Consider the following 27,022-nt stretch of genomic DNA (forward strand, 5'->3'; position numbering starts at 1 on the left):
CAAAAAAAAAAAAAATAGAAAATTTAAAAAAATATCATCAATGCGACCATCAGAACGACGCATCAGCTGAATACAAAGATAATGATTACAATAATTAGCGTAAAGAGAATATTGTATATAAATTCAACTATAACTTTATATTTGTTGTTATTGTAAATGTAAATTTAATGTAAACGTACGTGATATTGAACGGCTAAGGTATACGTTAAAAAGCTATTATATCAGTTATTAAAATGCGCGTCAAACCCTTAATATAGTTGTATTATACTCAATAATATTACATGTACGTAACAAGCTATTTGAAAACTGATAAACGGAAAAAGATTATGAAATTGTGCGGTTTACCATGAAAGGTAATAGTTTATCAGGCGCAGTTGAGACCTAAATTATTTCAATTATTGGTCAACATGAGATCGGCGCCCAATTTGTTGCATTGAAATATCAGTTTGCTTTTCATTACTTGATTTCTAACTTCAAAGATTAGTCGAGTCAGAGCGGTAAGCCTCACGTTACATTACCGGGGCTGCAAGTGGCTTAAAACTTCAATAAACGCCGACCGACTTTCAAATTTATTTTAGAATATTCACGATTGAAACACATTGTACTTTTTTGTTTAGTTTTGATCGTAGTACGTCTGACGTCTCATATTCATTTCCTTTTTGTCAATATTCGCGACATATCTCGAGGTTCAAAACGATCCGCAACCCCGTCGTCCAAGTTAATTAACTTAAATTTATTCTGCAGTCCAGTTTTCTGAGGAGAAGGTATTGTCTGGCTTATATACCGGTTCGAAAATGGGTAACGTTAGGCTTCTTGGCTTCCCGTTATTTCGTGCAAACACACATAGGTATACAGACGCAAACAAAATGAGGAAGTAATTTACAAGTACAGCAAACAAACGCACAGATTCATTACAACGAGGTATCCTTTGTTCCAATCAAAATTTCACGTGTCTATTAATCGCCCGGTGTTCCGTATCACTATGCGCAATATCGTTTTACCTACTTTTACTCATCTTGTCAATTTTTTCTTTCCAATTCTTTTTATCACAACGACCGCACGTACACACAGAACCATAAAACGAACAAACATCCAACACATACACACAGCTATTACAGTACTTGGCTCAATTAGGGGCGAGTTCTGCAGTTTACGATCCTCGAACTATATACATCGCTATCTGCACGTACGTGTATGGATGTACTGTATATATATATATATATATTCAAGTATACATATAATCTATGTCGCGTTCCGCATCGCTGTATATAGAATAAAATATCATAATTCATAAGACACAAATTGCATTAAAAAATATCATTCCTTATTCTATTATAATATAGTTTTTACATAAGGTGCATAATTTACCTTACCGTATACCGTAACCTAATGCAGTAATATTAATAGTAATAATTGTAAGTATCTCCTCCGATGCTGTACACTCCTTTTTCTTTCTTTCTTTCTTTTTGTTTTTTTTTTTTTTTTTTTTTTTTTTTTTGTAGATGGCAAATTACTTAGGAATAATAATAATAATATCTGTATATCGTTTTTTTTCGATATTGATAACAGTAATAATGAAAATAATTCTTATTCGGTACGTACTTTCATTCGTTTTTACTAGGACCATTTAGATTTTACTCTTTACTTTCTTTGTTCAATGTATTCTTTAGCGAATAAAGCGTTTAAATGACACACCAAAATGAGAAATCCTTACGAAGCACAAATGTATACCATTGTTCACATGATCTGTAAGCAATATGGCTAGACGAAATGATGCAACCGTACTAAAATATTAACCGGATAAAAATTTCTGAATAGCTAAATTTTTACACCACTTGATAACAACAACACTTTCCTTATATGGCAAATTTTGACCCGTGCATAATTAACGTAATCTTTATCGTATTAGGCAGAGTTTATGGTTATTACATAGAGACAATTTTTATCGATGCAAACTATACGTTATTTCACTTATTTATTATTGTTCATATCTTGTCTTTTCTCTAAATGTTTTATACACATATGAATGTTGTCAGGGTAGAATCAAGATTGTTTAAAAAAAGAATCAACCCTCGCCTAAATTAATCGCGTTATAATTTTTGCAGTTGTATTCAAATCACATCTTGACATGATCGAAAGTGTAATTTTGATCTGTTGAATAGCCGTGTACAGTTGTGCGTAACTTACAAACTAGTAGAAATTACTCACAACTGAATAGTCATAAGAACATTCAGATGTGCATAACATCATGGAATACGGATCAAAGTACCTATGGTGTTTAAAAGGATTGACAAACACTGATAAAAAATTAATAAATTTCATCGTGGCGAATTATTTACCTTGTAGCGAGGGAAGGGTTTTAGTTGAATGGTTAATTAGAAAGTCAGAATAATCGATCATTGTTTCAATTTTCATAGTCAGTTACATAAATCTTACGAGTGAGTGAGTGAGTGAGTGAGTGAGTAGCACTATGGTGAAGACCTCTGACCACAACAGATGAGATATTGAAGAGACAAAGCTTTCAAACGTAGATATCAAAAACAGAGTATAGTGCTTACGAGGCACAAAAGGTGCAGCAAATCTCTGTCAGCAAATTGTCTGCATAAAAACTCTGTGCAAAGATGCCAAGCAAATCAGTATTGATCAATATACTATTTATTTACAAGAATCGGTTGATTGTTTAGCGCGGAATCAATCAAGTTCGCAGGAGCTGTCTTCTACTGTATATTAAATGCAATGAAGTTGTGATTTTTTTTCTTGTAGTACGAAACAGATATAAAAACGTAAAATGAACGTAGTCAGCTTGAGAAGAATAGATAAAAAGTATTTATTGAAGTAATGTGCACAAAAATACGAAAACGCGGCATTATTCCGGACAGTAATAAAATAAGTATTCATAAATAATCTTGGACCAGAAACTTAAATGGATTTGAAAAGAAAAAAAAAAATCCCCAGGTTACCCAAGCTCATAAATTTTCAAAACAGTAATATTTCTATAATGGACAAAATAAATTGTACTACGTCATGTTTACTCTTTTCTTTTACACCCTGATACAAATTTGACCAGCGAATTTCAATCGGTGTATACAGTTGGGATCATTTTTAACGTGTATGAAATGTATAGATATAGAAGTGTGAATGATTATCTATCCACTGTAGTTAATACCCTCTCTATATACAATTGACGATGAACAAATTTTGCGACGGTAAAACGCCCTTTGACAAATGCCAAATACGCATTTTAAATTCATTTATTTCTTCTATTTACTTTTATTATTATTATTGTTATTGTTGTTATTATTATTTTTATTATCATCATTGTTTCTCTTTTTATATATCTTATGCATTATCATATATACTATATAATTCAATAAAAACGTAAAGTTAATTTCAATTACTCATTGGCGCGTCATTGATCTGTGTTTTCTTCTTTTTTTCTACTTCCGTTAAACCACGTACTCATTGAAGGATCATCATTAGTTTCTCTCTATCGCTTGGGGGTATTTGGAAAATAAATTTCTAAGGATGACGGAAGTCTCGGCGGCATTTCTCTGACCGCATACGCATGCGATTGCTTCATCGAACGCGCGCGAACGACAAGTTTCCAATAACGTCTACGACACGGAACTTATCGCGTTGTGGGGTGAACCCATTTGGGTTAAAACTTTATCTAGCCACTGGAGAGGGCCGTGAAGATGCGCTTCAATCCAGCACGGAGTCGAGGTGACATCTTGGCGATGGTATTCAGCGCCCCAACCCTTGACGAAAGACATCCTAAAAATAAGAATTCAAGTTGAGATTGTGAGCTCGACTGGAATTATTGAAAGTGGGGTTTTCTCTGCTACTAATAAAGACAAAATAGGTAGAACAGGTCTTCTCGGCCCACCTAATAGTGCACATTTTGGTCAACTCATAGACGGCCTCAAATCCGTGATTAACGCTCTGCGAGAGTAGCTGCGCGAACTCCTGATTGTTGAATATCTTCAACGAGCATCCTGGTGGTATTTTGCATACGGTGCTGGGATGAAATCCGTGATGGTGATTACAATTCCTGGACTGTACAAAAATGGCCGAATCGGATAGACACTCGGCGTACACCTCACCGCCGACGTAGTAGAGGTGAACCCCCTTTCCTATGTGCCTCCTGGTGTTCTCTATGGTCGAATTTCTGTTTACATTCGACAACTGCCCAAGGCAAAACCGATCCGAATTGTTACTGGGATTGGTGAATCCGTCGACGATAACGGAGTGCGACTGGCAGTGGAAGACCTCCCCGACTCTGCAGTTCAGCTCGTAGTAGGCTATCGATGCCCAATAGGGTGGCTCCTGGTACGAAACGGGTGCTACCTCGGCGGAGCCACCCGTATCCATCGCCGTGGCGTCAGGAGGCGGCGACTGTCCGTGTTGCGAGCCGTCTTCCGGAGGGGAATAAGCCGGCGGTGGTGTTTCCGGCAGGCCGTTACTACCGTAAGGGCTCTGCGGGTTCGGCGATGTCGTGCTGCCCGGACTGGGCACCGAGCCGACGGAGGAGAGCGGGGACGTCGGGTTCACGCCGACGCCTGTCCCCGAGTTGAAGCCGCTCGACGAGTAGGAGACGTTGTGCGGCATTGTCGGCTCCGGAAGCTGCTGGAAGGGAAGGAGCGAGTGGCCCGGGGCAAACTCGGAGTGTCGGGGGACCAGAACGGGCGGGAGAACCGGACTCTCGACGCGTTTGTAGTGGTACGGGTTGATGCAGACCTCCTTCTGCTTCGCCGAGAAGGGGTACTGGCAGAGCTCGAGGGGCTTGAGCTCGTGGTGCGACTGAAGATCCGGCCACCGCCACACGCGACAGTAGATTACGTGCGGCAGACCCTTCCGGTGCGAGACTTGGAGCCGACCGTCCAGGCTCCGAGGTATCGTCACACACTTGCTCGGCGTCCCAGGGCAGCTCAGAGCTCGCTCGAGTTCCTCGATCGCGCCCTTTCGTTTCTTCAGTTTCTTCACAAGCGAGTCGACCGCCTTCTCGGCCCACTTTTCCTCCTCGTCGCCCTGCTTCCATCCCAGCAGTTTCTTTACCGCCGGACTCGTGAACGAGAACAAACTGTTCAGGGACGACATCGGACCCGAACTCGACGAACCCTCCTCGTCGTCCATCGCGATTTATTACTGGCTCAGAATATTTTCAAAACGGTCGTCGATTCCGGGGTTTGAATTCTGTTCGCGAGTATTAAGACCTCCTCCGTCTCCACCTTCCACCTGAAAACGAAACGGAATTTTTATTTTTTTTTTGTTCAATTCGATTGCTGGTGCATTGTTCGTTGGTATAAAAATTCTTTAGAGAAATTAACAGAATTTTTTCATCTTTCCTCCATAATCCGCCACGATACCAGTTTTAGAGATATCGAAGTTGGACATAAATCACCGCGGTTAGATTTTATATGTTTAGTTTAAGCGTCACGAAACAAATAAATTTTGTTTACATCAGTCACATATTCGGTTGAAAGATAATTTCTCAACTCTAATATGTGTTCATCTATAATCACCGTCTGTTCATAAAATACTACAATTCAATTCATTGGTTGACACGATCTTGCAAAAATATTTGAACTACGGAAAAACAATAGCCAGCTGATGGGGATTGCAGGGTTCAAATTAGTTACGGGTCAGTCAGGTGGAAGAAGGGTCGTCGAGCGTTCTCAGGTAATGAAACCCTGCGGAACAGGTTGAACGAATGCCTGAATTTCAAAGTTTCTGCGAACACTCGATACCTCGATGGTTATTCATTGTGTCTCCAGCGCATTATGTTGGCAAGCCGTTAATTAAGATTCTCGTAACTCCGAAGACCTGGCAATTTTTTCAAATATCTACCGTTCGATTCGTTCACAGATGATAGTAATAATAATAATAATAATAGTCTATGAGTGTTCTATTGTCTCATATTATATGAGTGTTTTTTGGTGACGCAGTTGAGTAAACATCTGCAGGCGATCGTGATTAATCGTTTGGCTAACCGTCAGCATTTTTTTTACAAATAAATACATATATTCATATAAATATATTTGCGTGATATGTGTAATATTTACATTGCAAACCGAACACCCGAAAAAGATTGTAGAATGTGCAGCACATATTTACCAAAAGTTGTCCGCAATTTAGTGGCGATCCGTAGAGTTGAAGAAACTGGTTTTGAAGGATTTGAGATAAAAATTTTACAACGGCTTTTTAACGTGATTATATACCCAAAGAGAAAAGTAGCCTATAACTAAACAATTATATAGTCGGCGGTAAGAATAATAGATTTTTTTCTTTCCCCGACGCGGTGATAAACTTTTGATCCACCTGTGATCTATTTTTATTCTTTACACCAAATTAGAATTATATACATTATATGTTTTATACGTTCCAATTGAAGTACGTAATTTCGTGGAGGTTCAAAGTATGGATCTTCGCTCTGCGCGCCGTTTGCGAACTCCGCGTAGCACCGCGCGGTCTGCAGAATCCACTATATTTTATACACAGAATTTAATGAAACAGGGTTTAATGCAAAGCGTTGGATAGATACGCGTGCGCCTTTCCGCGCGTGTTCGTGTTACGTGTAATATGCGTAAGAGGAACGTATGTACGTACATATGTACATGAATAGAGTAACTGACGTGGCGCGGTAGTAAAAAAAACGGCGCGAAATTACACGCGCAGTGTGTTAGAGGAGCGTATAATAAGAGAGTAGAGTAGAGTATAAGGTTGGCGGGCAAGGGGCGGGCGTAGCAACGTGCTCGTTCACCCTTCCTATCAGTTGCCGTTTTTCCGCTTACAGTGAGTCATTGCACTTGCCGAGCACTTCAACGAAATCAAATGACGATGATAAATGGGCAATAATAAGAATATATTGATAAAACATAATACGAGAAAAGAAAAAGAAATTAACAAACGCATGCGTATATGTACAAACGTATAAATACATGTACACGTACGTCATTCATTACGTTCGGTCATTCAGAGTTTCGGCCGTGCCGTTACGTGGAACACGACTGTTCACCTTCGACGCATCATATTGCTTTGCAACTTTCCAACAAATTGTACTGAAATGAAAAATTTTCGCAAAACTGCGCCAGACGACTCACGCCTGCAAGAATTTTTTCTCTCTCACCCACCTGGTATTATTATTACACGCGGACAGGATGTTGCGACTATAATAATTCGACCGATCGTTCGAAATATAGAGCAAAAGAAATCCCAAACTCTGTATATCTACGAACGGCGATTCGTCAATGGATACCTGTAGGAATTTCGATACAGAGCGCGTCGCACGGTTGCAAATGCAATCTTCTTTGAATGAAACAAAAAAATAAAAAAAAAAATAAAAAAAAACCAAAACAAAAACGCGAAAGTGATAGAAACGACTCGCTCGTCGCCCCCGTAACTTTACGCCATAGAGCTATGGGGTCTGAACCCTATTGCGTGTAATACAACGCGGCTTAAATGAGACTTGAAAACGAACTCCCGCTGCTTTCGTATACGAATTAACACGTGTTCGTCGATCAGTTTTTCCTTCCTTCCTTCTCCATTGCTGCACCACCACGGTACATATATGTATATGCATACGTGTGTAAGTGTCTATGCATATATATATATATTTTATATATATATATATATAATCACTACCCGGGGCAAGTGGCAGAGCAGAGCAGAGCGGCACTACAGTTCCGAGAATATTTCTTTCAATCGAATTTCTTTATTTATTCTATTATTATTGCGATCGCCGCCCTACCCTCACCCCTCTTTGATCCGTCGCGCGAGTCTCTTTTTCTCTTTCTCTCCCTCTCTCGCTGTTCTGTAAATTATACATACTTATACATGTAATGTACATATAATAGTGGCAGACTGTTGCGAACGATAAAGAAATTTAATTTTACGTATTATAAAAAAACCAATTACACGGATGTTGTGTACGTTTGATAAATCGCGGTAACGAGTTGTTCGCGTGTATACTTCGGTACGTGTGTGAAAATTGAAAAGTAAACAATAAAATTATCGAATCACAGAAAAAGAAACTGTTTCTTAATTGGTTAATCAATTAATTATTCCATACCTAATCTGTACCGCGTGCAGGGTGAAATCGTGGGTCAAGACGGTCAGATCTCGGAGGTAAAAGATTTGGTCAGCGAGAATAAATAAACATGAAAAAGCGTAACCCACAAATTGAAAAAACAAGTGACAGGCTTTAAAATTCATATTGGAATTATCCGATTCGAGGGACGTGGATATTTGTTCTTAGCATTCGAAAATCGGTAATTAGTTTCGAGATGTATACCAATGTAATTTGCATCGTTTCATTGTTCAGATACATATTATATACGTTGCAGGGTGAAAGTGATAGCACTTAGAAACTTGTTGGGACGAAAAATTGAAATAAATTTACACTTCGACGGAGAAAGAAAAAAAAAAAAGATAAAAAAAAAAACAACAACAACGACAACCCTGTGGAATATTCTACGTAAGAGAATGAATGTATGAATGAATCGAGTTGTGTGGCAATTCGTGACATGTAACATTTACTCACGTTCTCTCTGCGAATGCGAGTTGCTGGTTTTTCTCCTTCGACGATTAAGTTGGCGAAAGGACGGGGTTCCGAGAAGCACCTCGAGTAAAGATACGTCACTGTCAATTGCAACGAGTCAGAGTGCGTGCGGCGAGCGTTTGTTGTTTGTTGGCGGTTACTCGTAGCGTAAATCTCCCAACGTTCTCCTCAGGATCCGACGATCCCCTGCTTTAAGGGCGATTGAAAATAAAAAGAAGAAGAATGTAAGAAGAAGCGAATAGTGAGAAAAATTGCAAAAGTAAACGCAAAGTTAAGTAAGTTGCGGCGAAGGTAAAGTAATATTGAAATGAGAAGAATCAAACAAAAAAATAGAAAAAAGAAGGATGCGAAACAAAACAATGCCGGGGAATAAAATCACTCACTTCGTGGATATGCGTGTATTTCGTAACGAGGATCGACGCAGGCTCGATAATCCCCCGGAATCGATCTAAACTCTCGTGCGGATCGAGCGAGGCAGGTAGGCGATACGATGCGCCTCGGCTATCGGCGGAATTCGCTCCCCGTCCGTCAGACTGGCCGATATTGTGTGAAATCAGTCGCCGCTGCCCCACGCCAATGTGGGCATGCATGCAGTGGACGGCGCTAGGCTCTCTCGGTCGAAGGAACGAACCGACTACTCCTCGCGAGGCTAGCAGGCTCGCGAGGGGCACAAGCACAAGATTAACCCGCGGTATCGAGCAAGACGACGGTCGTAATTGCTGGCCGAGTTCGGCGAGACTGGTGCGCGCTGTGGAGTACTGGCCGACACGCACGATTAAACACCCGCGTTGCTGAAACGGAAGTTCGGGAAACGATTCACATTTTTGAGCACGTTATTTGTCACTAATGTTTACACACCACCGTCCATGATGTCGCATAGCATTATGGCGGCCGTGTTTACGGGCGACGCGCGTCACTGCCTCGACTGCCTGCTGATGCTGCCGCCGCCGCTGCTCGAAGGCTCAAACAGGCAGAGCCATAGCCCGAGCTACCGGCGCCCCCGGTGACCGAGAACAGAGGCGATCCCAACCACTAACCCAACGGTCGACGACACGCGCGCACCGCCGACGCACGTCACTCGACAATCGCGTGTGCGCCGCGCTCGCACCAATTCTCATTACAACGCGATCGAATCCCCCCTTTTCACATCTCATTCGGCTCCTCTCTGGCTAATCGAATATCCGCACGGGTTGCGCTTGCTTCAGACCCTCCCCGCAAACCGCATTCAGCTACTGCAGCTACTGCAGTAGCTGCAGCAGCTAGTCGTTCGCGGATCTCGACGATGTCTGGCGACTCCGTTGTGAAACGGGAAACTGATTGACTGGTTCGATTGATTTATGTAGGCATTCTCTGGGTGTTCAACGTCGCTGATAATTACGAGGTTGACGAAAAAACTTAGTCTGTTATCCCAGGGGCATATTTTCGTGACCATTGATCGGCAGGTAAGTGGGCCTGAGGCGTTGAGAAGCCGTGTTTATAACGATACGGTAGCTTCTTTATCGGCGGGAGGCGTTCAACACGCAATCCCATCATCGCACGAATACCCCATTAGGGTAACCGTCTTTGATAGCCTTCGGTCAAGGACTGATATTTTGTGTCGAAGAGGAAATTGCCATGCTCGCAAAACGTTTCCGCACGTTTTAGGCATGCAAGAAACCACTGTTTTATCTCGGTCGGGCTGACCTTGTTTTGTAAATTCATCGACGGCGTTTCAGGATTCATCCAATTGGTAGGGCATGTATGTAAAGATGATGATAAGGTATTCAGGGCCTTATCGCTCGCCTTGCTGCACTAACGGAGTCCCCCGAAACTCCGAAATGGGACGTCATACCGTAAGATCAACTCTGCAAAGAGAACGCAATTTCTGCATTTATTTTTGGCAATTGCATGCTATTTTTGCCTATGCTATATTTTGACAACACAATGCAACGTATTTACAAGATCAGAGGCATAATAAGAACAAATATGTGTATACAATATTTTAATTATCAATAGATATAGATAATGTTGTTATATATGCATGTAGTATGTTTACATTATGTATTTATATTTATTATCTTTATTGGAATAAATAATAAGCGGTTGTACTTTACTTTTCAGCACAATTCAAGATAAAGTATCGTAATCAATATTTGCCTAAAAAAAAAAAAAAATGGCTACGTACGACGATGAATATGATGGCTTTTCCTGTTGAAGTTTCATGTTAAAATTTGGAAAGATCACGTTTCACATATTATTAGTGTCTGGTATTTACACCTGATTCCTCGATTATCTTGAAACACGACACTTTGTCTCTCCCCTCGCAACATGTATTCAGGTGATGGAGGAATCGGATGTTAATGCCAAATGTAGCGTATGCGTCACAGAACTTGCCTTCATGGGCTAGTAAATTAAAATTTTTTTCTTATTTTTATTATTAGATACATTATGAACTATTTCATAGTATATTTTCCGTTTTTCACATAATTAGTATTTATTTATTTTTTCCTTTTCTCTTTCCTGTAATATCCTTACTCATCATTTGGTTAGTCGTCACCCGATAGATTGCTTGTACGCATACCCATCAACATATAAAAAGTCTACCACTTGCAAGTTTACGTGGAGAAGACGAAAAATTATGCAACGAGGTTGAAAAGAATAATAAAATAAATACAGGAATACTTGAAAGAGATAAGTAAAATTACAATTTATAGACAGCATGGTACCATCTTGGGGTACATAATTTATACACGGAAATATGTAAACTTTGGAACGAATTTAGCAATATAGTAAATAAAACTATTCGTAGTAAAGTACAATGCGACAATATTTATTATTCCTTTTAGCTCAATTATTTACTGATACAAAAAACTTGCCCAATTTCAGACATTGGGAAATTCGTAATTCGTATTTGCAGATTTTTCTGAAAAATCGAGAAAAGGTATTTGACCGATTTGACTAGCAAATCGCATCACAATACAATATAATAGACAAAACAGCAAAGGCAAGCACTCGCTGGAGTCGAAAACCTCATTCACCCAATTGTACGTAGAATACGATAAAAATTGTAAAATTAACGTATCATTAACTAAATGTAAAGCCGTCTTCATCGTAATGAAGGAACACAGCGATGATAGAATGTTATATTGTATTACGTTGTTATCTTCTAAGGCGGGTACAGCTGGTAAATTCTTATAGATATTGTTGGCTGTTCCATTCCCCTGTCTTTTTCAATGTATTGCTACAAGTCCGGATTCAAGAAGCTTTTGTATTTTTGCCGCAATGTCAGGATTTTTCAGATGGCTGCAAAGGATTAAAGAAAGAATTACTAAAATGAACTAAATTATCACAGAATTACGCATGAGAATTTTGTACTATGGTATACCTTCAGTAAGGTGTATAGCTGTCATCGAAAGAAGCGTGATTCTACACTACATTCATCTTTTCTGAACCAGATTAATTGAGATCATTAACTATGGGTTATGCAAATAACAATAAACTTACTCTTGGAGTGCTTTTGGATCGCTCTGCATTTGCTCAAGAATCAAACGCATCGCAGGATCTCTGAGGATGTTCTGAACCTCCGGGTCAGCCATGGCTCTCTTTCTGACTTCCTCGGGATTGGAGCTAACAGCGACGGTACAGGACCGGTAGCCATCAAGCGCTTCGCTATTGGATGGGTCTATTTCTAATGCTTTCTGATAAGCGGACAGAGCTTTTCCTTGCTGCTGCATTCCTTGGAGGATTTTACCCTTTCTTATCCATCCCTTGATGAATTTTGGGTCAATTTCTACGCACTTCTCACAGTCTTTTAGCCCCAAGTCAAAAGCTACAAGTTTAGTATAACAGGCTGCTCTGTTACTGTAATATTTTGGCTCATCAGGGTTTCTCAAAATGGCTTCTGAGTAGTGTTTTACTGCTCCGACGTAATCTCCGTCCTTAAACTTTTGGTTGCCAAGTTCTTTTTCTTCCTCAGCTTTGATCGGGTCAATATAAGCTTTTCTCTCCTGCTCCTTAATTTTCTTATCGATATCGGACAGGAGGGTTTTAATCTCGGGTGTTCTGTGCTCGGACATAGATTTTTCGTAATAAACTTTAGCCTGTTTCCAATTCTCTAATTTCTTATAGGCATTCCCAATTCGAGTGAACGCCTTCGCTATAAGTTTAAAATCCGCCCTATTTTCCCGACCAACTTCAATGGCCTGTTCGCATTGTTCTATACATTTTTGGTACTCTTTTTGCTCAAAGTAAACTGCTGCGACATTGTTTCGATACGTAATATCCGTAGGGTCAAGCTCGATGGCTTTATTATAATGTTCCAAGGCGGCCTCGAAGTTTTTCTTCTTATATGCTTCGTTTCCCAACTCTTTTTCTCGTTTGGCCGCCTTCTTCTCTTCAGGAAGATTCTCATCCTCTTTTTTCTCGGGTTTTGCTTCCTGTGTAGGCTGCGAAGTCTCTCTCGTAGGCTTTGGAGGGTCGACATCCATAGGCTCGTCCATGTCTCCAGGATTCAGTCCAAGAAGTACGCTCAAGGTCGTAAGTACTCGATTATCTTGCAACCTAGCGCCTAGAACCCTGGGGTTACTTCTGAGCTCCTGGATCAGTTTGACATACTCGGGGTCATCGAGGTACGCTCTAGTCCTTGGATCGCTGCGCAATTTTACGAAAATATCTGGGGCGTTGAAGGGATTTGCGTCACTCCTCTGCGCCTGCACTTCGGACAAGCCCTCCCTCAACTGCTGATTATCAGGGTCTAATTTGAGACCCTCTTCGTAAGCCTTTATCGATTCGTCCAATCTACCGAGGTACGCGAGGGCGCTACCCTTTCTGGAGTAGCCCTTAACCCAGTCAGGCTTTAGCTCTACTGTTTTCGCAGCATCCTCTAGCGCCTGCTCGTACTTTTCAGCTTTGGCATAAGCAGCCGATCTGTTGCTATACAATACGTGGTTGCTACCGTCCAAGGCGATTGCCTCAGTGTAATACTTGACCGCTTCATCATATTTACCTTCTTGCAGCGCGGCGTTGCCTTTGTCTTTCAGTGCTGACACCTAGAGCGATAATCAAACATTGCAGAGGTTATTGTCAGGAGTGAAAAAAATACAAAATGTTGTTCAAAACTGACGTAGGAGTAGCATTTTTACCACGGTAATGGTCATGCTATCACCGTTTTATCAAATAACAGTCGCAAAAATACGGGAAAACGGAGAGCTTTTGGATAAATTTATTCGCAGCGACAACGTGAATGACTATTTAGCCGATCGACAAAGGAACGGATAAACAAATTGCGGAATAAACAAAACGTTTGTAACAATGGAATGATTGCAAAGCCGCGTGAGCTTCAACGGTCGACGACGTAGCCCGAACGCGTGCATCGTGAGGACGGAGAGCGTAGTTATATATCTTGTGCGTCGGAGAAATTACGGCGAAAAATGAAGAGGTATCCTTGAAAACATTTACGAATGATCGGATTGTGCAATTTTGGGAAATTAATTACGCTCGTAATTATTTACTTTACCTTTTCCATTACGCCGGTGACTTCCGTGCGCTTAAGGTTCGCTCGCGTCGATCAAAACTGTCTGACTCTTTCCCTGTGTGCCGCTTCGAATGCTTCGACGATTTAGGCAGAAAGCTCTGGAAGTATTCTTGTTTGGCATACGAGGGACCGCCGCTGGCGCCGTGCGCCCATCGAACGAACCAGAACATGCGCAAAATAGCGATGATTTAGCACATCCTTGAGTAGAGCACTCGGTAGCCATTATGGCCGGGTTACCATCGTTCACGCGATCCTCGGTGGAGCAGTCTTACCGACCGCAAATAACAGTACCGACTGATGTCCCTGACGCGCGTGATTTAAAAAAGTTTCATTGCAGTTCTCTCATTCTCATGCCAATTCTGAAAAATAAACAGACTATGATTAAAAAAGGTTTATTCTATCATTTCGAACAGATTTTCATATCTAATCTCTAAGATGTCTTAAAATGATTGTATACGTCCAAAAAAAAAAAAAAAAAAATTCTCGCGTTCAGGAGAGAAATAATCAGATTGGAATGTGTTGTTGTTATTCGTTAATGATTTCTGATGTACGGTTTACCGTTTGACTTGTCACGAAATGTTACGTCAGGTCAAAAATAAAATATGAACTAAACGTATTAATCCCTCTCACCGTTCAGGCAGTGCTGTGCCATCTGAATTTGTAACTAGATTTATTCAGCTCGTATGTCAGGTCACGATTGACTGTAAATCAATCGCTACCTTTCTTTCGTGGCTGTATATTTTCCGAGGTACCATGGTGTGTATCACAGTTTTCCCGTACAAATTATATATACAGTTTGCCTCTGTCTAATAATTGTGAGAACAATTTAAGACGTGGAGGAATTACAGATAATAGAGTGGGGGTAAAAATCGAGAGAAATATCAGAAAATGGAAGAGTCACAACAGCGAATTTTGAAAAATATCAACATTTATTTCGTAGAGTTTCAAATCTAGAAGTGTCACGATTCCATGTATTGGTTTCCCATACTTTAAACCTTTTCACGTTTTGACTTTACTATATTTCAACTTTCTACTGGTTAAAATTCTGTGAAACAAATTTTCAGCTTCTTACAAATTCGGTATTGCGACCTTTCTATTTTCTAGTCCGTCTACATTTTAGCCCCACCTCTGTCTTCATACCGATACACCTAAAGGAAAAACTCACAAGAATTTCCAGAAACATCCTGTACGCAATGACAGAAGTAACGTTCACTGATGGCATCCCTACAAAATTCTTGTACTCATTCCGATGACACAACGCTGGACTTCAATGTTGTCAAAAAGTGTTTGTCATCGGGTCAATTGCGCAACTTTCATGTATCCATATTTCATGTCTACCGATAAATTACTCTAGCATATTCAGGTATATCAGCTTTCGACCCTCCAACGGTTCATGCTAATTTCGTACAAACACGAAGGCCCGTTTATTTTCGCGCATTACAGAGCTATAATTATAATTGACCGGATGTTATTCCGTACCGCGGTGAGAAAGTATATTGTAATTCTTTAGCGTTAAGCTCGTCGTATTTATTAACGTCGAGAACGGCTCTGTGCATATAATTTCGGCAGATGCCTCATGTATGCACCGACACACTCGTCTTTCACGGCGTTATCGCGCGTCATACGCGAAAGTGAAAATAGTTTACCGGAGTCACATGAAGAGTTACAATAAATATATTACAGATGCGAGGAGAAATTCACGGAAACGTGGAACCGTCTAACGCATTTCGTCATCGAAAACTCCAACGTGTTGTGCGGTTTTTCCGCTTTGTTATTGTATTAAAAGTTACGTATGTTATGAAAGGCAAGCAGAATGCATCTGCTGACCGTAAGCGCCTCACGCCGAAAACAAAAGCACCTCCATTTTTGGAAATGATGTAATAAATTCCCGTCTCTCGATTTACGCGAAATCACTCGCCGGTTTTATACTCGCTCTATACCTTATACCCAATTCAAACTATTTCCTCATGCACCTACTTCGTGGGTAGGTCTGTACTATAATACGTTACATATACGTGACAAGCATAACATGCGACGTCGCCGGCTTCTATTATCGGTAAAAATTCCTGATCACTCGATTATCGCCCTGAAGCACGTCAGCTTAATTCCCCACTGACCGAATTGCTCCACATAGCAATGGCGCGCTAACAGCCGAATAGTCTGCATCGGAGATATTATACCAGAACCGCAATCCGTGGTCCCTCGATATTTTGCGGTCAAATAGGAGGGGATAAATTTTAAACAGAAATTTACTTCGTCAGTCGCCGTATTCGTAGGATGTTATGCATGCGTTAATCGATCAGCTGATCGCGATATCCGCGATCTAGGCCCTCTCTCGACCCAATGATTTCTCCTTTTACGGCCGGTATACGCATAAGAACTTTTTGTCAGCCGCCTGTATCGTTGAAACTGGTTTTACACGTATACCGTACTGTCCAACTCATCGTCAGTTCTAGATGCGGCATTTTCAACGCGCCTGCGTTGGAATTCCCAGGGGCTACTGGGGAATCCCAGTCCCACCGAATGGAACCTCGAACCGTGTACAACGAACGCGCTGGCTGCGATTCTAGAGAGCCTCGCGAAGCGAAAAGCCGCAGCCGCAAGCTCGTGATCGAGAACTGCGGAAAGAAAGGTGTATAAATTACAAAGGCTGTATAATAAAGGTACGCGTCTTCGATCTCTCCTGCGGTAAATCTGCTTCGAATTATACGCGTATCATCTACTCGCAGGCGGCAGGGTTCATTGCCAGAAGCTTCTTTCTCCATTTATTTTTATACCTTTCGTTGTTGTGCGGGCAAGGTAATTGAACGCTGCACTGCGGATGTTGTCGAGATCTGAAGTTGATAAGAAGAAAGTTTCGTATCATATTGACGAGTGCGATTAATTATACATCATCCACTGTTTCCTCATAGGCCGTAAAGACCCGTCGTTACAAGCGTTAAAAATTATATTACCCAGTTAACGCGAGACGTTGAAGGCATAAAACTTACAGCATCAATAATTCTAATTATTCATGAGTTTCTCGGAACGGTTTTGCCGTGTTCGCTCGCATTATTCGTGTTGCGTAATACGCGAAAGGTCGTACGACCGCAATGTCGATACAAATGCACCATCAGCGGGCTTTACTTTTGACATTCTTTTTGAAATTGCCTCACATCCAGTCATCCATATTCCCATGTACGTAGCTCAACCAGGATCTCGATACTTGCCAAATTTTCGCATCAAGTTCCGGTGGGCTTGTTGTCGGAGCATCGTTGTCATACCGGTTTCACGAACAGTACCTAATGCAAGTCAGTATCCGAATAATTTCATTAGACGAAATTCCAGATTTTGATAAAAATCCGGGATCAGACGATGACGCAGAGGTCTGGAGTTCGGACCTCATGCGTAACGTCAAGTTAAACTCGGTCTACTGCACGCGTAGGCATTTGGAGCAAATAAAACGGTGGCAGGTATTTATAGGCAACGAAAAACCGTGTGCTTGTACAACCGTACGGATATAAATACAATAAGCACGTAGAGATAAAGCGTGCAGGGGAAAGACGTTCTTCCCAGACGTCGAGATGCACACGCATCCTCCAAGGCACGCTGGGACTTCGGCCAAATATACATACCGGGGACTTGTAGGTACGGCACCTTATCCACGTGACTAATCCGGCAAAGCCTAAAGTAGAGAATGAGGAGTAGAGCAAACTTCCCCAAAAAAGAGCAAACAGTGATAAAAGACCGCTGGCGAACGTCTGCGACGTGTCTCTATGAGATGGAAATATATATACCCCTCGCACTGCCTTCGCGAATATACCCTGATGTGTGCTGCGGCGCTAAGTTGATCCGGCGAATACCAGTTTTCGGTTCATCTATGCCAGAACAATCTGAGACAACTTTTATTCCCATCCATATGGATAAACGCTTCGTGGAAATCGCTTAGTGTGCAGAGAGAGAAACAGAGGCAGACTTGTTGGATCCGAAAAAAATTGACAGCTGAAAGTGATCCACAAATTAAGTTACCGGTTTGTGGGGGGGACACCTCCGAAGTAACGTTACCTTTCGAAAATGAGAAATTTTAATTTTTCTGACAACGTTTCATTACTGATGTTATTTGAATTTGAAAATAAAACTTGCGTCGAAAACGTAACGTTACTTTAGGGGGTCGGATTAAAATCTAGGGTTGTCTAAATAAGTTGAAAAGTGGTGACATAGTTTATGGACGGCTCCTTAACTGGGATCACTTAAGCGTTATCGAACTTTCCAGTCTTGGTTCCGGGAATGAATTAATGAAGAACTCGTTAAGTGGATACTATCGAAGAATGATTTAAACGGACCAGTATGAGATAACTTTGACAAGTTGGGAAAACACGGATGCCGTCACGTTTCACCCTGATTGTTTTCTGACAGACGTAATATACTTTCGGAATGTTAACAAAAATAAAGAACCGTAATGCGAATTAAGGTTCAATCTTTGTGAAAGGCATTTAGTGTTGCTTTGATGACTATTTCTAGGGTCTCCGATTTATTGTTTTCAACAAAAAACCGTCCTTCGTTTCTGTATGACTTTAATTCACTGCCGATGATTAACAAACTAACACGAGTTTCAAAGAGACGGAAGTTTAGATTTTTTTTAATTGACTCTCCAAAACTAAGCCCCTCCAAGAATCATTATTAAAGTACGACTGAATTTACATTTTCCCCATTTGTCAAAGTCAATTCCTGGGCGTAACCCTCTTTCAGACTTTACGTTGGGAATTCCCGAATATCCGCACACAGCGTTCAACGAAGTACCTTCGAAAGTGATTAAAAAAAAATACCGGACATACCCCTTTCATCGTTTACTACTTAGCGGCGTTTATCTACTAGGAATAACGCGTAAGTTCGGTTACATCGGGAACACCCAATTCTTCCTGAGAACGGCACGAAGGTTGTCAGTATATATGTTTTCTAAGTGATTCACCAAACTTTCTGCGGGCTCTCTTTGAGAAGAGAGCAAAAGAGGAAAATGTATTCAAAGCGAATGTGCATATAAAAGAAGGATACACAGTTAAGTTTGCAGAATCACGTCCGCGGTTTGATGAAGAACAGCATTTTCAGACCACAACCTCACGGTTGATTCCGAATAGCAACAACGCGAATCATTTCTGATTTATTCTGACTGGCATCGAGTCATCGTATGGTTCGACCTCGACAATCGGGCACGTTGGAATTCGCTTAGAAAACCTAAATCTGCAGTCTCAACAAGTTATTGCGTACGTGACGATACTTTGCTAGAGACCGTTTCACCGTTGGAAAGTAGATGATTTTCTCTTCCGGCCAGGCGATGAGTAACGCGCATCGTCCATCGTTTCAACGCACGTTTTAAGGATTTGATTCATGAAGCTGTTTCACCGCATCTCTACGCTCAAACGACAGCGTGTCTAATAAATTTATACGTTATAAATTATCTCTTCAACGTACAGAAGGAAAGAAAAGTGACAACGTCAGCTTGTCTCTTGGTTTATAATCGTTGGTTTATTTTTTATATTAAAATGTATAAACGCTAATTTTATCACGAGAATGACATTGACATTATCCTGTCACTTACTCGCGATTCGCAACGACGGCACGTTTACACATGCAGTTTTAACAAGGAATGACGATATTTACACACGCGGGGTATTTTTTTTTTTTCTTCTTCGTTGGGCTATTTCTTCACCACTGTTACAGTCTAATTTGCGATTCTGGTATAATTAAGAAAATTATTAATACATAAGTCGACGTGAGAAGTCGTCCCATTCACAGTCTCCGTCATGTACATCCATACGTACATAACACAACATATACCTATGTTCAAATATACACGTATACGTAACATGTAAATATAAATATAAAATATTTTTTAAGTATGTATATATATATACATATACACATGAAAATTTTTGACTAATTGTAACCAGTGTACATGTTCATACAGCTCATATACCTATCTATAATATATACATCAACACGTCCAATATACAATATCGGTGAGAATCGGGCATCGCTGCACGTTCCTCGGATCATCCATCGTTTCCCTATTTTTTTTTCTTTTTTTTTCTTTACCTCACCCCAAGAATCAATACTCCGTGGTTATACCGGAAAACGTTTCTTCATCCGTCATCTCGAACCTGAAGGTTACAAGTCACGCTGGTGCGTCGTACATGCAGCAAATTGTGACATCCAGCTCCCGTTTTCTTTATCCTTTAGCACAGGACGCGATTCGCTTGGTCGGATAAACTTCGGTTGTTCCATTGAATCGCCCGTTCGTTTATTTACTCTTGATCATCGGCTTCGTCGGTTTGGGTATGTTCGACGGAAAATGGATGAAACGCGAATTGAAATTTCACGTCTCGCCTAGGCACGTAATCCCACACTCTGCCAGAGTTGGGGAATTTTTGCAAGCTTGTCGTTGTTCTTGAAATCCGCGGTGCGCGAACTCGTCGCACCGAGTCTCCTTCCGAGTTCCTTTGCCAACTGCGTGTCCCATGCGGCTGCGATTTCGTACGCGGTAACACCTCCGTAGGTCAGGGCGTCCAGCTGGGGATTACACTCTTGCAACAGTAAGCTGGTGACACCTTTTCTCCGGCATTCGATGGCCAGGTGAAGAGCTGTCCTTCCTCCCAGCCTCTCCTTAGCCTCGAGATCCGCACCGACGCTGATCAGCAATCGTACGACTTCCGTATTTCCTGCGACGACTGCAGCGTGGAGGCAGGTTTCTCCTGTAAATAAGAAAAAGAGGAACGTTCAACGCTGTGCTAAACTTCTTTCGATTCAGGATCGACTGTGGTTCGAAGTTGGAATTATATGGATTTCTAAATTTCACCATCGTAATGGTGAAATTTCACGATTGCTGAAATGTTACACGTGTAACGTATAAATAAGTAAGATTTAACGCGAATGAAACTGTTCTCGGTTTATGGTATCCGAGATAAGATTTCTCGGAGACGGATGGCGCCGCGGGATTCTGCTTTATTATTACAAACAAAAGCCAATGTTTAAAAAACGTTACAAACGGTTAATCCCTATGATCATTGCACACACGTAGAGTCCAGAAACGGTGTGGACATGCGGTTCAGCGTTTATATCATCATCGGTGTACCTACTTTTCTTTTCCAAGAAATAAGAATGATAAGTAAACCAAATGAAAACTGAACGACAGTTATCGCAATTGTGAAGATCGGTGCACTTCCGAGAAGTGATGGTGATTCTTATTCGGTCGAGAAAAGCCTTTCCTGACTGACTCACGAGTGACATCTTTTTCCCCCACCTTTTTTTTTTTTTTTTCAATTTCTGTGACCTTTGGATTCCGGACTTTTTGGTTGTTTTATTTGGATCGTTTCTTCGCGGGATAAACTCCATGTAGGTATACACCATACGTACAACGATACCACGAGAAAAACTCATCGCATTCGCGTATTTCTTTTCAACCGCAAACCGAAGTGCTCACGTCACTCAACTATTTCGAAACAATCGCACGGGTTTGTTGAATCATCTTCTTTTACAACACGAACTGCAGGGTCATAGTCCCCAAAAATGCGTCGGTTCGAAACGTGCGACACGTATGCAAAGAAGTTGATTAGAAGAGAAAAAATGCCGCTGCGTCACGCGGACACGTACAGAATATCAGCAAAACCACGTCACTAGTCACGCTTACACGCGTGCATGTGCAATTAAATTCTTACTCCTCGAATGGTTGTGCGATATTGTTTTTCTTCTATCTATACGGGCGTTAACAATTCTCGTCTATGAGACAGCGGTAAGTCGACATCGCCCATTCCATGCACATGACAAACACAAATTACGTAGCTCCGCTTCCGAAGCTTGAGGAAAACCGCGATCATAATACCGTCCAGTCGGTATCGTGCAGCGGTGCACACAACGATTAGGCATCCATGATAAGTAGGCAGTAACGAATTCGTACAACAGAACAAAGTCGCGCGGGGTTTCTCTCCAAGAGTTACTTCACAGCCAATCATTCTCTATTTTGTATCTCGATCGTTGCATAACCGAAAAGCGAGGGCCGTGTTTGGTCGTTTTTCGAAAGTGGGCCGCCCCGAGGACGAGGCCTTCCGTTCGCGTATTTGCACCGAGTTGGCAGAGGCGAGCGTGTAGCGTTTCTATTGTTGGATGGATCGCGAAAAACAATGTCAGGTGAAGGACGCGAGCGTCGAATTGTCCGTACGCCTCTGTGCGATGTGTAAATTGCAATTGGCGAATCAGGAATTAGAGTCACCGCGGGTATTTCTCGGTTGGCAAATCCTTCCGCGGCGCCTTGACCGAACGAGAATAGGGCCGGTGATTATCTGGGTCGCCAATTTGCACCTACCTCTTGAATAGAAACAATATTTATCGCCAATCACGCTTCGCCTAATACCCGTATGAAAAAGTACCATTATTTTTAAACAACAGAACGCGGGAGACGCCGAGGTAAATCCGTTCGAACGTGTTTGAAAAGCCAGGAATTGAGAGGTGGCCAAGTCACATGCCTGAGCAGGATATAGATAGAACTAGGAAGCTGCCGTGAGTCAGCTCCGTGGTATAAGCTCCAACGGGATGCCGCGAGTTGAACTATCCTTGTCCCGATCAAAGCCTGCGGGCTAAACTTAACCGGCTCGCGATGAGTTTGCCACCAACAGCGGCGTAGCTGCCCTACATAAAATTTCATTTTTAAACAACCGTTTTATCATACCGAGACGGTTGTCTTTCGTATTTTAAACCGTCGACAGATATTTCGGAAAAGTCGTGTCTCCACCTGGGATTAGAAATAGGCTTTTCACAACACGGGACGACGATCGATGCGGGATTGCAAAATCCTCCCGGGAAACTCCAAGCTGCCTTGAGATCGATCCTCCGTTCCCGTTATCAGGCCGCGGAACGTTTTTTTTTTTTTTTTTTTTCAATTTTATTTGCAAATCGTTACAGGGATCCCCCAAGTTTGTCGCCACTGTGGGGTTTCCCGAGTCGAGAACGCAGCGGTGCGCAAATAGCCTGGCAGGTATTCCTGAATGTCAAACACATCTGCTTCTGCTTCGACTTGAGGTCAGAATTAAACGAGGGGGGGGGGGGGGGGGGGGGGGGGGGGGGCGGGGAGAGATATTGGTGATGCAACAAATCCCGGAGAAGAGGATGGCCGATTAAATTCCTAACCGGATACGCTTCCTGCCTTTTACAGGTGCAACAATCGGTCGGCGAAGCGAGAAAAAGAGACCGACGCCGATGCCGGAGCAAATCTGCGATCAACACAATTACCGATTTCGTTTTGACGGAATAAATCAGACACGACGGTCACGCCGCTTCATCGCGGTTCCGCGATTCGCGTCGTCCAAGTGCCCGCGTATCAAAGTGCCAAGACATTGCGATTTGCAAAAATTTATCAGCTGTTCCCTCACGGGATTTGACGGAATCGAGAAAAGAATAGCGACGCTCCGGTTTACTGACCTTCGTAATTCCGCTGCTCGAGGTCCTGAGGGATCGCTGGCGCCTGTCTTCCGGGTGTCAGGTACATCCTTTCGCAGGACGATATCGGCTCGGTCAGCGCCCTGGCGCAGGCCAAATCCCCGGATGCTGCGGCGAGATGGAGCGCCGTGTTTCCGTCTGAATTTCTGAGGCTCGGATCGGCTCCCGCCAAAATTAGTCGCCTCACTATGCTCGGCTGGTGGGTGTAAACAGCGAGGTGCAACGGCGCCTGGCGCTTGCTGTTCAAGCAGTCGAAGAGCGAGGGATGAGGCGACATTCTTATCAGGCTCATTGCGACCTCGTGGAAACCCTGGACGATGGCGATGTGTAGCTGTCTGTTGAAAAAAATTATTTTCATTTACTTAAGGCTCTTTGTTCGATGCCGAGCGAGACGACGTTTCTGATATGGATTTGAAGGATCGTTTGCTTTTAACGTCATCAATCATCGATGATAACACACGGCGCAAGGCGGGCTGTGGTTAACTGGATGTTTGATAACTGTGTTAGCTATTTTTACCACACCCGTAGTTCACTGATCTGGCCTCGGAGATGACGGCGAAGGATGATAGAGCTAATCTTAAATGCCGAACTATAGGATCTATAATCAGCGAGTCAAGTATTGGAATTCAGATATCGAACCACCGGTTGATACAGAGATCTGTGGATGGTATTTTTGACCGCCGCCACTTGGGTTATGACCAATTTGTTCGTTATTAACACATCGAGGGTTGACGAATTACTCATGGGTTTGACCAGGAATCCTTTTTGATCATTTCCTTCTTTATTTTTTCAAATACTCGTAGTCGTGAAAATGTTTATTTTACTCGGAACTGCGGTCATTTGTCAAGAGATATTGAAAGTTGAGGCAAAAAAGTTTCTCAACCAGGACATTGGTTGCATATTAGCGTTCAAAAAAGCTTACCGCTACCTAATCTGTGGTTTTCGATTGACGTGGGTTGAAAATTTGCCACCGCAATTATACATTTCTGACTATTAATTAATCCGGCATGCGACGTTGGCGTGTATAAGGAAAGGGAAATGAATACACTATACAATTGTGCAATTTAGCTATCAGTAATGCTTTCCTGGAAATGCAATGGACAAATTGAGCTTAAATTTTCCCTTTTGTCGTTCAAAAATGTTCAATCTTGGATCCCGAACGTTAAACACGCCTCGAAAAATGACCAATATACCCGATCTTCGTACTAAATTCGTGAGTAGATTCCAGCCCGCGGATACATCATGCCTCAGCTATTTCGAGACGACCTTCGAAACTGAGAAACAACTTTGAATCGAATATTTCCGTCCAAAATTACGGTCACTATACGCTCGGGTCCCATGCGGAAGAATGGAATCCGCTACGCTGGCTGAAGATCGTTTTATAAATGATCCATTACGATGGTATCCTCGTTTCAAGAACAAACTACAAATCACTCGAGGAATTCCGGGATCATAAAGTAGCATGCGCATCTGTTTCCTCTACCAGGTTGAAAAGCATTATGGGAATGAAATTTTCAACACCGAGAAAGGCCAACGTATCGAACAAACAACTGTTCGAAAAACAAAAGGAATGTCTCAAGGTGATCGGACGATCCGCTTCGAAGTGATCCTTATGAGATCATTACCGTAGGTAGTAATGTTTTTCATGACTCACACGACGCGCATAACGATCACTAAGCATGTAGGCAGTGGTAGACTTTTTGTACACAACGCAGTCTTAGCACGTCCAAAATATATAATATCGTAACAGGCAAATAGCTCGTTAAGAAATGATCAAAGTCAAACAGAAAAAAAAGAAAAAGAAAAGAGGACAAGCAAGGATTCGAATGATCGATTCGGTCTTTTGACGATGACGAATCAGCGGGAGTTAGAGTACCAATCGATTAAGACTTACGTGTCGCCATCCTCGTCCTGCGAGTAGTAGAGCTTCCAAAGCTGCTGGGCTTGTTCAAGGTAGGAGTCTTCGTCAACCGGCGAAGAATGATGCGAAAATCTGCGACCGGTAACTGGGGCCAATTCGTCGGTTGGTTCGGCCTGAACCTTTCCTCTGAGGTGGTTTATCGTCACGTGTGTCAAGGTGAGTTGGCTCAGAGTATCGCTCAGACCAGCCTCGACGATCCCGCTGTCGACTCTCATATCTACGTCGGGCTGGATCTTCCAGGACGAGACGTCGGAGTGTTCCCGATCGGCGTGGAGCCTGAGATCGGCAGGTTGTTCCTGCTCCGATTGCAGGACGGTGATGTTCTGGCCCGACAAGAACCCCGAATCGATCTGGACCCCGGGGTCATCTGAAAAGTTTTTCTTCGATTGGTTCGTCATCCGTGATTGCAGCATCGTCTGGCTGTTTCTGAACCTCGGCGAGGCAGTGGTGCGGATTAAATGCGTATACCGGTAACGATAAGTTAACGCGACTAACGACGACGTTTGCGGCCGCGAGATATGTCAATGACGCACTTCAACTTTGATGTACGTATAACGTACCGTAAATTACGATTATAATTCCGAACTGTCAGCTAAGCGGCACTTTCCAACTGTTTTCTGACGTTTCTTTTTTTTTTTTTTTTTTTTATTTACAGCAATTGCGATACCGTTCACTGTGTAACAGCTGTTGTTTAACCAGATCTGGCTTTTCGGCAATTAGTTTAATTGTATATAATTACCGCGCAATTAGTCGCAGAGCTCTGACAGGCGGTGTTCACTTTCACGATTGCAGAAGGCAACTGTAGTTTGCCGTTTTCGGAATAACTCGGAGCTCGAATTTCCCCATTTCGCAACGTGTCCGCACTAAGTGTACGCGTTATCTCCTTATCGTCCGACCGTTTGCGCGAGTCACACAATCAGTTGCGGAACTTTTGATGTTCGGTATGTTTGCACGGTTTAGTGCTTGTCAATTTCCTCTATTAGCACCGAACCACGGTTTGCGAAAGCCGCTTGGTGCACGATTCAGCGAGTCCGTGAAAACGCTGATAACGAAGTGGCTTTTCAAACCGACTCCGCTTCCTCGATTCGTTCCAACGCAACTGACGTTTGAAAACGTACTGACCGAAGTTGTAAACACGAGCGAGGAACTCGCCTCGAGCGTTTCTCCCCTCTAGGCAGCTGCCAAATGAAACGGGAAAACCATTCCTGAGTGCCAAGTCGGTATAATCCTCGACTTTCAAGGCTCGTCGATGTACGTACATACATTCACATCGACATGCGACATGCTTGACATGCGACATGCTTGTCCTGCTGTGTCTGTGTCCCTCCCGGTGTGTTAGCTCCGTATGTTACGTCACACGCTGCACTCCAATTGACACGCGGACGTGAGACAGATGTTATTTTCCCACGGCTTTTCTTTCGGGAAATCTGCACGGTAGAAACGCGTCAAGCTCACCTTACGTCTCGCGCTCTCTTCCGAGACCTCATCGAGCTCGTTAGTGTTAGCCGGATTGGTGCGTAGAAACGACCCCGATTGAAATGGATTTAAATACGTGTACGAAGGTCGT

The 27,022-nt window shown here is 42.4% G+C and overlaps 3 protein-coding genes and 1 long non-coding RNA gene across 5 annotated transcripts; 1 reads left to right on the forward strand and 3 right to left on the reverse strand.

Moving 5' to 3' along the window:
• Window positions 1-122: 122 nt before the first annotated feature.
• On the reverse strand, window positions 123-9,840 carry Mad (Mothers against dpp). 2 transcript variants are annotated; one of them, XM_046617750.2, is made up of 4 exons: window positions 8,941-9,840; window positions 8,540-8,743; window positions 3,887-5,235; window positions 123-3,774 (listed from the first exon to the last, which is right to left on the reverse strand). In XM_046617750.2, exons 3-4 carry the CDS (start codon window positions 5,131-5,133, stop codon window positions 3,615-3,617), a joined length of 1,407 nt encoding a protein of 468 aa, XP_046473706.1. In that variant the 5' UTR covers window positions 5,134-5,235; window positions 8,540-8,743; window positions 8,941-9,840; the 3' UTR covers window positions 123-3,614. The 2 variants fall into 2 exon arrangements, with proteins under 2 accessions (XP_046473706.1, XP_046473705.1); XM_046617749.2 differs by having other exon boundaries at window positions 8,540-8,746.
• LOC124214961 (uncharacterized) lies at window positions 9,593-11,454 on the forward strand. Its single transcript, XR_006882240.2, has 2 exons — window positions 9,593-9,999; window positions 10,273-11,454. It is a non-coding gene; the product is annotated as an uncharacterized lncRNA (long non-coding RNA).
• Window positions 11,346-14,207, reverse strand: Stip1 (Stress-induced phosphoprotein 1). The gene is made up of 3 exons (XM_046617748.2): window positions 14,052-14,207; window positions 12,041-13,584; window positions 11,346-11,839 (listed from the first exon to the last, which is right to left on the reverse strand). The coding sequence occupies exons 1-3, from the start codon at window positions 14,058-14,060 to the stop codon at window positions 11,767-11,769; spliced, it is 1,626 nt and encodes a 541-aa protein (XP_046473704.1). The 5' UTR covers window positions 14,061-14,207; the 3' UTR covers window positions 11,346-11,766.
• A 5,442-nt stretch (window positions 14,208-19,649) lies between these two features.
• cact (NF-kappa-B inhibitor cactus) lies at window positions 19,650-26,626 on the reverse strand. Its single transcript, XM_046617756.2, has 3 exons — window positions 25,429-26,626; window positions 23,517-23,869; window positions 19,650-20,797 (listed from the first exon to the last, which is right to left on the reverse strand). The coding sequence occupies exons 1-3, from the start codon at window positions 25,866-25,868 to the stop codon at window positions 20,433-20,435; spliced, it is 1,158 nt and encodes a 385-aa protein (XP_046473712.2). The 5' UTR covers window positions 25,869-26,626; the 3' UTR covers window positions 19,650-20,432.
• Window positions 26,627-27,022: the final 396 nt, after the last annotated feature.

The sequence above is a fragment of the Neodiprion pinetum genome, chromosome 3 (genome assembly GCF_021155775.2).
Source record: "Neodiprion pinetum isolate iyNeoPine1 chromosome 3, iyNeoPine1.2, whole genome shotgun sequence".
Lineage (NCBI taxonomy): Eukaryota > Metazoa > Arthropoda > Insecta > Hymenoptera > Diprionidae > Neodiprion > Neodiprion pinetum.